The 14,853-nt window shown below is 42.5% G+C and overlaps 1 protein-coding gene across 1 annotated transcript in view; it reads right to left on the minus strand.

Moving 5' to 3' along the window:
- LOC137312929 (uncharacterized) overlaps positions 1-14,853 on the minus strand; it is a 45,902-nt gene extending 31,049 nt beyond the window's left edge. Inside the window, exons 1-4 of the mRNA XM_067979299.1 lie at positions 14,754-14,853; positions 13,901-14,270; positions 6,480-6,597; positions 428-694 (exon numbers count right to left, since the gene is read on the minus strand). Of these exons, the coding sequence (XP_067835400.1) occupies positions 428-694; positions 6,480-6,597; positions 13,901-14,270; positions 14,754-14,802 (804 nt within the window). The 5' untranslated portion in view covers positions 14,803-14,853. The remainder of the gene's footprint in view (positions 1-427; positions 695-6,479; positions 6,598-13,900; positions 14,271-14,753) is intronic.

Below are 14,853 nucleotides of genomic sequence, written 5' to 3' on the forward strand. Positions count from 1 at the left end.
GATACTCAACACAACTTCAATCAGATCAATTCACACTCACCAATACTCAACACAACTTCAATCAGATCAATTCACACTCACCAATAGTCAACACAACTTCAATCAGATCAATTCACACTCACCAATACTCAACACAACTTCAATCAGATCAATTCACACTCACCAATACTCAACACAACTTCAATCAGATCAATTCACACTCGCCAATACTCAACACAACTCCATTCATATCAATTCACACAACACAACTTCATTCAGATCAATTCACACTCAACAGTGCAGCACTCCCTCAACACTGCTCCTCCAACAGTGCAGAGCTCCCTCTGTACTGACCCTCCGACAGTGCAGCGCTGCCTCAGTCATGCCACTCCGACAGAACTATGATAACTCTCTTCTTCAAAGCAATCATTTTGCGACCATGCTTTACACTGGAAGGGTTTTTGTCAGGGTTGTGAATCATCCTGAACCGCTGTGCCCCATCACCGGCGGCGCAATAATACAACGCCGTGTCGGTCCGTCCCAGGCCTGTAATCTTGAGCGTGGATTTCTTATCGCCGTCACTGCGCACCATTTGAAATCTGGCCTTAAATTCCTCTTCCATTTCTGCTTGCGACGACCAAACGATTTTGCCAATTAACAGCAGCCCCCCTCCAGCGGATTTGTACCAAAGCATGCTGGAGCGTGCAGTTCCATTCTGGAAACAGTTTAGTTCCACGCTTTCTTGTTGAGTTACAACGATCGAAAGGGGCCACTGAGATACGAGATCTGAGAGGGAAAAACCTACAAAGGAATTGGTGAACAATGAAGATCATTCAGCGACACAATCAATTATGTATTGACTACACAACCTGAAAAGGACGTTCCGTTTATCAATAAAAAAACCGGCCAGCAACGAATTAGTAAAAGTTAGAAGCAGAAAATTTACATAGAATCGTGCAGCACAGAAGGAGGCCATTCGGCCCCTGGCGCCTGTGCCGGCACTTTGAAAGAGCTATCCAATTAGTCGCACTTTTCATCTGTTCTTTCACCATAGCCCTGTAAATATCTCCTTTTCAAGAATTTATCCAATTCCCCTTTAGAATCTGCTTCAATTACACTTTTCAGGCAGTGCGTTCCAGATCGTTACAACTTGCTGTGTAAAAAAAACACAATTCTCCTCTCCTCCTCTGTTTCTTTTGCCAATTATCTTAAATCTGTGCCCTTTGGTTACCGACCCTCCTGCCTGTGGGAACAGTTTCTCCCTATCGATTCCATCAAAACCTTTCACACAATAAAAACATGCACTGGTTAAATAAAACATTATTGCAATAACATATTAAATAATCGATTATTGATGTATAATCGTCCCGCCATATTCATATTACTATAATTGATTAGATGAATCTAAGAGAGACGTTGCCTAATCGGGACGTTTACGGGTCTTCAGACATAAAAGAGTTAGTTGCAGAAAATGTAAATGCATCTTCGTCAGAAGCAATCGGTCGGTTGCAGCTTTGCAGGTTGTGAGTTACCCTTGGAATTAGCAGATGGAGCGTCATAACCGGAAATTACGTCACCTGCAACCTTAAATCCGCGAACCGCAAAATGAACAGGCAAAAAGCCAAAAACAAACAAGAGCCCTTCAAAGCCACAATCAGCAACCTCATGGCTTGTCACATCACTCATTAAATCAAAAGGCCAACCACCGTTCAATGTGGAGTTAAGAGCGGCGTGTCAGGAGACTATACGATCGAATGAAGGATTAGCCCCAGTGATGCATCTGCACAAGATTTACCTACATCACAATCCCCCTTCCCATTTACTGGCACAGGTGATAATGAGAGAACTTTCAAATGGGATTTGGACAAATACATGAGGAAGAAAATTACAGGGCTTGTAGAGAAAGTGCAGGGCAGTGAGACGAATTGGATTGCTCTTTGAAAGACCCGGCACAGGCACGATGGGCCGAATGTCCTCCTTCTGCGTTGTATGATTCTTTGATTGCAACTGTATCCAGGACTGGAATCCTGTATCAATAGCAGAGACCCTGAGAACGTTGTTGTAGATATGTGCACAATTTAATCGTTCACGGAATGTTTAATCCAGTGTAAAATCGCTTTTTTAAACATATATTTATCGAATTCAATAGAATTTACGGCACAGAAACAGGCCATTCGGCCCGACAGATCCATGCCGGTGTTTATGCTCCACTCGAGCCTCCTCCCTCCCTAAATCATCCATCCCTATTAGCATTTCCTTCTATTGCTTTTTCCATGGTGTACTTATCTAGCTTCCCCATAAATGCATCCATGCAATATATAACGTTGTGAGCTATTATCTGTTTCAATTATTTAGCAGAGAAAATTGATAAATTGGTTCACGACGACTACTGATGACTTTTATCAGTTCAGAAAATGAAGCTTACGTCACGTCAGACAATACATCGATCACATAATAAAATATTGCTTCATTACACAAGCACACAAACGTGGAGCAAAAATTTAATAAATCACGCCAAGCAGTTTATGAAGGACTATTAAAAAAAAGTCAATGAAGTCGGGAAAGGAAATAACGGTGTTGGTTGTAGGCTCATGTGAAATCTGCAAAAAAAAAGAGCGAAAGTGGGAAAGTGGAAATTTGATGTGAAATAAACCGGAGGTTGTCGATTACAGAACCAGAGTAGATGATGATGGATTTGAATTTGTATGATTTATTTGCACGAGCTGCTCCGAATGTTGCCACGCTGATGTGAGCAATTCCCGGCCCATTGTCATTGATTGCGTGTCGACAAACTGGGGGCGATGGTAGCCGCGCCGCAAAGGTTACTGAGTCACCAGAAAACACCATGGCCGATTGCAGCCCTCATTGTTCAATGACAACTGCACCGTGGCTGCAGTGTGTACCATCCACAGGATGCACTGCAGCAACTCGCCAAGGCTTCCTCGACAGCACCTCCCGAACCCGCGACCTCTACCACCTAGAAGGACAAGGGCAGCAGGCACATGGGAACAACACCACCCGCACGTTCCCCTCCAAATCACACACTATCCCGACTTGGAAATATATCGCTGTTTCTTCATCGTTGCTGGGTCAAAATCCTGGAAGTCCCTTCCTAACAGCAATGTGGGACTGCAGCGGTTCAAGAAGGCGGCTCACCGCCACCTTCTCAAATGGCAATTCGGGATGGGTAATAAATGCCAGCCTCGCCAGCGTCGCCCACGTACCATGAACGAATAAAATAAGGGGAATGCTTTTTGGATCACATGGCCTTTTCTACACTTTGTCGCTGGTCCTCTTGGCGGGTAATTAATACGAGTGCCCGGTGTCACATAGAGAGCTTTCGGCCTGGAGCAGCATTACATTTCATCTGCCACTGTCCTCCTCACTGTTCACAACACTTCCAAGCTTTGTGTCATCTGCAAATTTTGAAATTTTAACCTGTACACCCAAGTCCAAGTCATTAATATATCTGGGGAGTCCAGAACGAGGGGTCACAGTCTCAGGATCCGGGGTATGCCAATTAGAAACTTGATGAGTAGAAATGTTTTCACTCAGAGGGTGGCGAACCTGTGGAATTTGCTACCACAGCAGGCAGTGGAGGCCAATCATTAGATATATACAAGAAGGAGATAGATATATTTCTTAATGCTAAAGGGATCAAGGGATATGGGGGAAAAGCGAGAACAGGGTACTGAGTTGAACGATCAGCCATGATCATTTCGAATGGCAGACCAGGCCCGAAGGGCCGAATGACCTATTCTTGCTCCTATTTTATATGTTTCTATGTTTCTAACAAGAAAAGCAATGTTCCCAGCACCAACCCCTGGTGAACACCACTGTACACCTCCCTCCAGTCCAAAAAAGCAACCGTTGACCACTACTTTCTGTTTCTTGTCCCTTAGCCAATTTTATATCCATGTTGCTGCTGTCCCTTTATTCCATGGGTTGCAATCTTGAAGATAAGCCTATCGTGCGGCACTTCATCAAACGCCTTTTGAAAGTCCATATACGCCATTTCAACTGTCTTGCCCTCATCTACCCTCTCTGTTACCTCATCAAAAACTCTATCAGGTTAGTTAAACACGATTTGCCGTTAACAAATCCGTGCTGGCTTTCCCTAATCAATGCACACGCGCCCAAGGGACTGTGAATTCAGTTCCGAATTATTGTTTCTAAAAGTTTCCCCACTATTGAGGTTAAGCTGACTGGCCATTAGTTGCTGGGTCGAACCTTGCACAATTTCTTGAACAATGGTGTAACATTTGCAATTCTCCAGTTCTCTGCCACCACCTCTGTATCTATGGATGTTTGGAAGATTATGGCCAGCACTCCAACAATTTTCACCCTTACTTCCCTCAGCAACCGAGGATGCATTCCATCCGGACCGCGTGACTTATCTACTTTAAGTACAAATAACCTTTCAATACCTCTTCTTTATCAATTTTTATCCCATCCAGTATCTCAACTATATCTTCCTTTTCTGAAGTATCCCATATACCTTTAGTTAAAAAAATCTATCAATCTCAGATTTAAAATGAGCAATTAAGAGAGCATCAATTGCCATTTGCGGAAGAGAGTTCCAAACTTCTATTACACTTCGCTGTAGAAGTATTTCCTAACGTTAGTCGTGAAAGTCTTGGCTCTAAGTTTGAGATTATGTCCCCTGGTCCTGGACTCCCCAACCAGCAGAAATTGTTTCTATCCTATCAGCTCCCCTTAATATCTTGAAAACTTCGATCAAATCACCCCTTAAACTTCTAAATTCCAGGGAATTCAAAGGTAGTTTGTGAAATCTCTCCTCGTAATTTAACCCTTGGAGTCCTGGTGTCATTCTAGTAAATCTACGCTGCACTCCCTTCAAGGTCAACGTGTCCTTCCTAAAATGCGGTGCCTAGAACTGAACACAATACTCCAGGTGTGGTCTGAACAGGGCTTTGTATAGCTGCAGCATAAATTCTACCCTTTTGTATTCTAGTCCTCTCGATATAAAGGCCAGCATTCCATTAACCTTTCTGATTATTTCCTGTACCTGTCCATGAATTTTTAATGATCTATGTGCATGGACCCCAAAGTCTCTTTCGACCTCCACTGCTTCGAGCTTTCCGCCATTGAGAAAGTAGTCTGATCTCTCCTTTTTAGATCCAAAGTGGGTGACCACACATTTGCCTGCACTGAAATCCATTTGCCAAAGTTTTGTCCATTCACTGAAACCATTAATTGCTCTCTGTAATTTTATGCTTCCATCTACACTGCTTACAATGCTGTCTGTCTTTGTGTTATCGCCAAACTTGGATACGCGGCTCTCTCTCCTGTCATCCAAGTCGATAATAAATACAGTGAATACTTGATGCCCAAACACCGATCCCTGTGTGACACCACTAGTCATACCCTGCCAACTTGAGCACCTGTCCATTATCCCTACTCTCTGTCTCCTGCAGCTCAGCCAATTTTATAACCACATCAATAATTTATGCTCAATTCCATGAGCTTCAACTTTAGCTAACAGCCTCTTACGAGGGGCTTTACGAAAGCCTTCTGGAAGTCCAAATAAACAACATCCATTGACATTCCGCTGTCTACTACTTTAGTCACCTATTCAAAAAACTCAATCAGGATCTTCAGGCATGTGCTATCGTTTACAAATCCATGCTGGCTCTTTCTGATCAGCTAAATATATTCAATTTGTTCACTCACTCTATACTTAATTATAGAATCAGGTAATTTGCTAGGCTAACTGGTCCAAAGTTCCATAATTTCTCTCTCTCGCCTTTCTTAAATAATCGAGTGGCATGTGGAAATTTCTGATCTAAGAGAACGGTTGAATAACCGAGAGAAGTTTTGAAGATTATAGTTAGGGCATTTGCAATGTTCTCACCTATTTATTTTGAACCTTGAGATGGAAACCATCTGGTCCTGGGAACTTGTCACTCTTTTGTGCCATTAATTTCTTCATTACTGTTAATTTGCTTACGTTAAATATGGTGAGTCCCCGTCCCCGATTCAAAATTAGTTGCCTTGGGGATCTGGCATCTCTTCATCAACTGTAAATACTGATGCAAATTAATTATTTACCATGTCCGCCGTTCCCTTATTTTCCTTTGCAATATCAACTCTATCCGCTTTCAATGGACCCACATTTCCTTTGAAAACCGTCTTATTCCGAATATAATTGTGAACATTTTTGTGTGGATTTTGATATCCCTTGCAAGTTTCTTTTCATTCTCCCTTTTTGTAGCTCCCACTATATGTGTTGTCACCCTTTGCTGTTTTTCGTATCTCTCCCAGGCGCCAGGATCTGTGTTATTTTTTGCATTTTTGTACGCTTGTTCTTTCAGTTTTATGTTGTCCATTACCTCTTCTTTCGTGCATGGCTGATTTTTTGTCAAGTAAAGCTCTTGACCATTGGGTGTAATCTGGTTCTGTATCATGTTAAATTATTTCATGAACACCGCCCACTGATTTTCTGTCGTTTTACCCATTAACAGATTTGCCCAGTTTACTGTGGACAGCCGCTGACTCATCCCGTTGAAGTTGGCCTTACCTAAATTCAGAATCTTAGTAGCTGACACGGGTTTCTCCCTTTCAAACAGAACATTGAACTCCATCATATTCTGATCACTATTTGATAAATATTCAGGCACCGTTAGGCTGTTAACTAAATCTGGCTCATTACTTAATGTTAAATCTAATATGGTCTGTTCCCTTGTTGTTTTCAGGACATATTGTTGCAGAAAGCTGTCCTGAACACACTCAAGAAATTTGCTACCTTTCTGACATGAGCTCGTCTGCTTATCCCAATCACTATGAAAGAAAAATCACTCACCTGCCTTTGCTACATGCATGTCTAATCTCTGCATTTATACATTCTGCCATTTCACAGCAACTACCAGAGGGACGATACACAACTCTCACTGCAGTCGTAAATATTTTCCTATTTCTTAATTCTACCCATAAAGTCTCGACTGCCTGCTTACCTCTCGTTATATCCTGTCTTATCATTGAATTAATTCGGTCCTAACTCACTGGGCTATTCCGCCACTCTAACAGTTTTTCTATCCTTCCTACAGACTTGATAACCTGGTGCATTCATTTCCCAGTCTTTATCGTCCTGCAGCCATGTCTCAGTAATGGCTACCGTGTCATACCCTGTAAGTTGAATTTCTGCCTGCAATTCGTTCAACCTGTTCCTTATACTCTGTGCGTTTGCATAAAGAACGCTTATTTGGGTCCCATACCGTAATTGACTGCCTTCTGGAAGTCGACATAAACATTCCCCTGTCCATTACTTTAGCCACGACTTCAAAACATTCAATTAGGATCGTCAGGCATCTGCTGTCCTTTGCAAATCCATGCAGACTCCCTTTGCTTCTGCTCTAATGTTGTTTTTCTCATTATTTCTTATTTCTCTCCCCTAATATAATTACTTTACATCTTTCAGTTTTTGCGTTGTTTGTAGTGCATAATTTTTAACTTTCCTACTCGTTTCCTTTTCGTTTGTTTTTGAATTATCATTTTTACTACCTTTTCCACCTGACCGCTCCCCCTCCACATTTACAAGTTTAAAGTCCATGTGACCGCCCTATTTATCCTTTATGCTGGGTCATGGTGCCAGCCTGGTTAAGGTGGTGTCCGTCCCAACGGTACAGTTCCTTCCTGTCCCAGTACTGATGTCATTGTCGCATGAAATGTTGCCACTCTTTCTCTTATCACTCCTTCAGCCACGTGTTCACCTCGCTAATCTGCGTATCCCCATGCCAATTTGCACGTACCTCGGGTGATAATCCAGCGATTATTGCTCTTAGGACCTCATTATTTGAACCATATTCTGTTCGCAATTATATATTGCGATAAGTACATCAAGAGAAGGCATTTACAGGGCAATGCGAATAGGGCAGAAGAGTGGGTCAAATTGGATAGCTGTATCAAACAGGAACGTTGCGGTGAATGGCCTCCTTCGATGCTGTATCATACTATGATACAATGACACAATGACACTATTTGAAGCAATGCAAATGTAACAAATTAAGAACATAAGAACATGCGAAATAGGAGCAAGAGCAGAGCATGCAGCCCCCGAGCTTGTTTCGCCATTAAATAATTTCATGGCTGATCTTCGACCTCAACTCTACTTTCCAGCCTGTTCCCCACATCCCTTCATTCCACGAGAGTTTAAAATTCTATCGATCTCAGTCTTGAATATATTCAACTACTGAGTATACTGAGCTTCCACAGCTCTCTGGGATAGAGAACCCCAAAGATTCACAACCGTCTGAGTGAAGATATTTCTCCTCATCTCAATGCTAAATGGCCAAGAACTTACCCTGTGACAATGATCCTCAGTTCTAGACGCTCCAGCCAGGGGGTACAGCCTCTCAGCGTCTACTATGCTAAGCATTCTTGCAATCTTATATGTTTCATTGAGATCATCTCTCATTCTTCTAAACTCGAGAGAGTATAGGCCCACTCAATCTCTCCTCATGTCACAACCCTCTCATCCCAGGAATTAATCTCGTGAACCTTTGTTGCACCGCCTCAAAAGCAAGTATATCCTTCCTTAGATAAGGAGAGCAAAACTGTACGCAGTTCTCCAGGTGAGGTCTCATCAAAACCCTGTACAAATGCAGTTAGACTTCCTTACTCTCGTATTCCACCTCCTAACAATAAAGGCCAACATACCATTTGCCTTCCTAATTGTTTGATGTACCTGCATGTTACATTTCTGTGTTTCTGGTACAAGGACATCCAGATTTCTCTGAACACCAACATTCAATAGTTTCTCATCAATTAAAAATATTCCGTTTCTCTAGTCTTCCTACCAAAGTAAATAACTTCACATGTCCCCTCATTATACTTGTTCTGCCACCTTCTTGGCGACTCAGTTAACCTGTCTATTTCTCTTTGCAGAGTCTTATTGTCCTCCTCACATTTTACTTTCCCACCCAGCTTTGTAACGTCAGTAAACTTGGATAAATTATTCTCGGTTCCTTCATCCAAGTCATAAATATAGATTGTAAACAGCTGAGGCCCAAACACTGATCCTTGCGGTGCTCCATTAGTTACAGCCTGCCAAACTGAAAATGACCCTTTTATTCCAACTCTGTTTTCTGACCGTTAACCAATCCCCTATCCATGATAATATAGTACCCAAAAACCCAAGAGCCCTTATGTTATGTACCAACGTTTTGTGTAACAGCTAATGGCTTTTGAAAATACAAATATACGACATCTACTGGTTCTCCTTTTTTTATTCGTTCATGGGATGTGGGCGTCGCTGGAGAGGGGGGCATTTATTGCCCATCCCTAATTGCGCTTGAGAAGGTGGTGGTGAGCCGCCTTCTTGAACCGCTGCAGTCCGTGTTGTGAAGGTTCTCCCACAGAGCTGTTAGGAAGTGAGTTCCAGAATATTGACCCAGCGACGATGAAGAGACGGCGATATATTTCCAAGTCAGGATGGAGTGGGAATTCGAGGGGAACGTGCAGGTGGTGTTGTTCCCATGTACCTGCTGCTCTTGTCCTTCTAGTTGGTAGAGGTCGCGGGTTTGGGCGGTGCTGTCGAGGAAGCCTTGGCGGGCGAGATGCTGCAGTGCATCCCTATGGATTTTAGACACTGCAGCCACAGTGCGCCGCTGGTGAAGGGAGTGAATGTATAGGGTGGTGGATGGGCTGCCAATCAAGCGGGATGCTTTGTCCTGGATGGTGTGGAGCTTCTTGAGTGTTGTTGGAGCTGCACTCATCCAGGCAAGTGGAGAATATTCCATCACACTCCTGACTTGTATATTGTAGATGGTGGAAAGGCTTTGGGGAATCAGGACGTGAGTTCCTCGCCGCAGAATACCCAGCCTCGGACCTGTTCTTGTAGCCATAATATTTATATGGCTGGTCCAGTTAAGTTTCTGTTGAATGGTGACCCCCAAGACCTTGATGATGGGGGATTCGGCGATGGTAATGTCATTGAATGTCAAGGGGAGGTGGTTTGACACTCTTTTGTTGGAGATGGCCATTGCCTGGCGCTTGTCTGGCGCGAATGTTCCTTGTCACTTATGAGACCAAGCCTGGATGTTGTCCAAGTCTTGCTGCATGCAGGCTCGGACTGCTTCAGTATTTGAGGGGTTGCGAATGGAACTGAACACTGTACAATCACCAGCGAACATCCCCATTTCTGACCTTATGATGGAGGGAAGGTCATTGATGAAGCAGCTGAAGATGGTTGGGCCTAGGACACTGCCCTGAGGAACTCCTGCAGCAATGTCCTGTGTCTGAGATGAATTGCCTCCAACAAGCACTAACATCTTCCTTTGTGCTCGGTATGACTCCAGCCACTGGAGAGTTTTCCCCCTGATTCCTATTGACTTCAATTTTACTACCGTTCCTTGGTGCCACACTTGGTCAAATGCTGCCTTGATATCAAGGGCAGTCACTCTCACCTCACCTCTGCAATTCAGCTTTTTTGTCCCTGTGTGGACCAAGGCTATAATGAGGTCTGGAGCCGAGTGGTCCTGGCGGAACCCAAACTGAGCATCGGTGAGCAGGTTATTGTTGAATAAGTGCCGCTTGATAGCACTGTCGACGACACCTTCCATCACTTTGTTGATGATTGAGAGTAGACTGATGGGGCGTTAATTGGCCGGACTGGATTTGTCCTGCTTTTTGTGCACAGGACATACCTGGGCAATTTTCCACATTGTCGGGTAGATGTCAGTGTTGTAGCTGTACTGGAACAGCTTGGCTAGAGGCCGAGCTAGTTCTGCTTACTAATCTTTTTGGCAACTTTTTAGGCCTCTTCGCTTTAAGCTAATACTATCCTTAGCTTCTCAAGTTCGCCACGGTTGGATCACTCTTCGCGGGAATGATGTTATTCCTCAAGGGAATGGATACTCCTTCAAAATTATGAAATATTTCTTTAAATGTTCGCCATGGCTATTTGCCATCATAACTTTTCATCTAATTTCCTAATTAATCTTGGCCAACTCGCCCTTCATACTTATGTAATTGACTTTATTTAAGTTTAAGACTCTAGTTTCGGACTTAATGATTTCTCTCTCGAACTCAAAGTGAAATTCTGTCATATTATGACCACTCTTCCCCAGTCGATCCCTTACTATGAGATTACTAATTAACCCTGTTTCATTGCACCAGAGGAGGTATAAAATAATTTATTCCCTGGTTGGTTCCACGATATATTGTTGTAGGAAACTGTCCCGAATACATTCCAAGAACTCATCGTACAAACTATTTATTATTAATTTCCTTCCCTCGTTCTTTTCCCTTCTTTCTCTCTTTCTGTCTCTCTTTATTTATTTGTTTGCTTTTGTTTATTTTTCTTTCCTTCATTTTTTTTCTTTCGTGTTTCTTTTTCTTTATGTTTTTCTTTCATTTATTATTCATTTTTTTCCTTTCTTTCTCCCTTCCTCGTTTTTTCGTTCTCCCTCGTTCTTTCCTTCTCTCTCCCTCTTTGTTTATTTTTGTCTTTCTCTCTTTCTTTCTTTATACCTTTTTCTTTAACTCTTTTCCTTCTTTTCGATTCTCTTCGTTTCCTTTACTTGACCTGACTTAATAAATCACAATATGCAGATTATTCAGTTTCCTTTGCAAATAAAAACAAAGAGTGAAACAAAATAACGTGGGTAGTCATTGGTATCTGGCGTCGCGAGAAAACAACAGACATAAGGAAGTCTAAGTGTTTTTTTGTGCTAAATGGTCGAGAAGTGATGGCGTTACAGGGAATCGTCGACCTCCTGCATTCTTGCTCATTCTGCGCCGAAGCGTGTACTGGTACAGGATACAATGGAGCTACAGCGAACCTAGTGGTTACAACCTGAAACTACAAGCACCTGGGATTTCAGGCTTTCCCAGTCTCACCGATTATGTAGATATTTTCAAGTAACATATTCAAATTGATCCGCCTTCCAATTTTCTCCTCTCCTTCAGGTGCTGTCGCTTGTTACATGGATTGCGTCGAATATACAGCGCAGAATGAGGCCATTCGACCCAAGAGGTCTATGGTGGTGTTTATGCTCAACAGGAGCCTTATCCCACCCCTCTTCTTCGAACCCTATCAGCATGCTCTTCTATTTATTTTACCCTCATGCCTAGCTGCTCCTTAAATACATCTGTAATATTCGTCTCAACCACACAACGTGGTAGCGAGTTCCACATTCTCACCACTCTCTTGGTAAAGAAGTTTCTCTTGAATTCCTTATTGGATTTATTAATGACGATCTTATATTCATCAACCCTAGTTTCGGTCTCTCCCACAAATGGAAAACGCTTCACTACCTCTACCCTTTCAAATCATTTTATAATCTTTAAGACCTCTATCAGGTCACCACTCAGCCTTCTCTTTTCCAGATAAAAGAGCCCCAGCCTGTTCAGTCTTTCCTGATAGTTGTAACCTCTCAAGTTGAGGCAGCGTCTCTTGGGCATCGGCAGCCATTATTCACGTGCGAGCGCAGAGTATGTGCGTTGACAGAATGTTCGATCTTGGGAAGATGAGGACGGGGTAAGAGTGTTCTCATCTGACGCCAATTAACACGCCCACTTTCCTGGAGATAGTTCCCCTGATGGCAACTAAGAGAGCCAATTCCGGTCCGTGCCTGCAATTGGCCAAATGCTGCACACACAGCGCGGATTGAACGGGTGCAGTTCTGCACTCAGTCACACGGGGGCGCTCCTCTATGACGTCAGTGTTCGAGGGTTTTTGTCAAGGCGCCAAATGAACCTGAGTCGCTGTGTCCCATCACCGGCTGCACAGAAATACACCGCCACATCAATGGGTTTGACACTGTTGATCTTCAAAATGGATTTCTTATTTTCCATTGTCCGTGTAATGACAAACCTGTTTTCAAAATCATTTTCATACTGAGCGTCACCACCTGTATAAATAGAGCCGATTAAGACGAAGCCCCCGCCGGTGGACTGATAATACCACAGCATGTAATTGCGCAGCGTCCCGTTCTGAAAACAGTTCAGTTCGGCGGATCCTCGATCGTTAACGCTGAGAAAGCGGGGCCATTGATGCACCACATCGCCCCGGGAAACACCTGGAAACAGTAATTGGGGAAAGAATTAGGATGCTTTATGTTGCACGTGCGACAATAGATGTGGGAGTTGCGCCGAATTAACGATATAAATTAAATCTACAGCCAAATCTCCTACAAATACCTGGGACAATACAACTGTAAAATTGAACCGGAAAAGCTGCTTTAGGGTGAAAATATTACAAGGTTACACTAATATTAATAACAGTTATTGACCAAAAAATAATAGATTAAAGAATCAACTATCATGTATTAAATAATTAATTGCTTGTATATCATTAATCGCGGTGACGTTAACGAATTGCATTATTTAGGACATTAATTATCCTTTTCCGTTGATCAAGAATATAAATGAACAGTGACTGTCGTTCAATTTTAACATACTCAGCATCATAAAGTAAACAGAGAAGACGAGGAAATTTAATCACATCTTTGCGGGTTTCTAAGACACGTTCTGCTGCTTGTTCTGGCTTTAAGGGTGCGACCCAGGGTACATGCAAAATCGAACGTCACAAGCGGAAGTGGCGTCAAGACAACGATCTCTGTTCCTGTCGTTAAGTTATAATATTATCAGAGAATTAAATTATCCATTTGTTTGTTTCTTTCTCTCTTTCTTCCTTCCTTTCTGCCTTCCTTGTTTCTTTATTGTGTTCTGTCCTTTCTTGCTTTCCTTCCCTCTTACATTATTCACCTGCCTTTTCCTTCTTTCGTTTCTTTCCTTCTTTCTTTCCACCTTTCTATCTTTCTATCTTTCCTTCCCCTTTCCCAATTCACCCTACACTTTTGCATCTCTGCAAATTTCTTCATTTTAGTTTCTCTTCAAGATGTTTTCAAGTAGAAGCGAGCAGAACATTAAATGTAGCATGGAGTGTGAGGTGGCTCGTCAAACGACTGTGTCTCGGTGACAGATTTTGTAAGGGCGCCCGATTTGTCTGCGGCACTGTGCACCATCACCAGCTGCACAGAAATAATCCGCCGCATTTGAGGGGTTAACGCTCTGAATCTTCAAACTAGACATCTTATCGTTCATAGTGCGTGTGATTTCAAATCCAGTTTTGAAACCATCTTCATATTCAGCTTTGCTGCTTCTGTAAATATACCCAATGATCGTCAGTCCTTGCCCAGCGGACTGCTGGTACCAGAGCATGTTATCTCGGGCTGTTCCATTCTGATAACAATTTATCTCGGCCTCTCCACCCTGGACAACAGCAATCGAACGGGGCCACTGATGTATCACATCCGCCAGCGGACAGTCTGTAAAAGAGAAGTGAGATTTTTTTTAAAATCGGATAAAATTAAGAAATTTTCTTCGCTGTTCAACTTTTGGCCTGGGCGTGCAACTGGCATTGCAGAGCCGCGCCTGTATAACGGGCGGCCGATACGCAACGCTGGTTCTATGATTTAAAATATTCCCGGATATCTCTGGGATTATCGACAAATTATCAATAGAATCGCAATTTTCTTGCAGTTAGGTAAGATAAAAAAGGATTATTTAAATTTCATTTATAATGAGAACAATTTATACATCAATAGACAGTAAAACAGCTAAAATCACTTTAAGCAATCAATAGGCAAAAAGCTTACAGTTTAAAATAAATTATCGATATTTAATAATTGATTGCTCATATATTAATGCTCGATAATAATATTAAGGCATGGCACGATGTAGTTTAGTAAATATTTTCGGTGGTAATGTGATATTAGAATAACACTTATAATCATTTAACGTTATCTTACACGGCAACAGAAATAAAAGAGCAAAGAACAGCAAACACAAATGCATCATTGAAGGCAATCGACGATATAATGCGGCAGATGAGGCCTGACAGAAATTGCG

This window comes from Heptranchias perlo, unplaced genomic scaffold (assembly GCF_035084215.1).
Source record: "Heptranchias perlo isolate sHepPer1 unplaced genomic scaffold, sHepPer1.hap1 HAP1_SCAFFOLD_44, whole genome shotgun sequence".
NCBI classification, from domain to species: Eukaryota; Metazoa; Chordata; class Chondrichthyes; order Hexanchiformes; family Hexanchidae; genus Heptranchias; species Heptranchias perlo.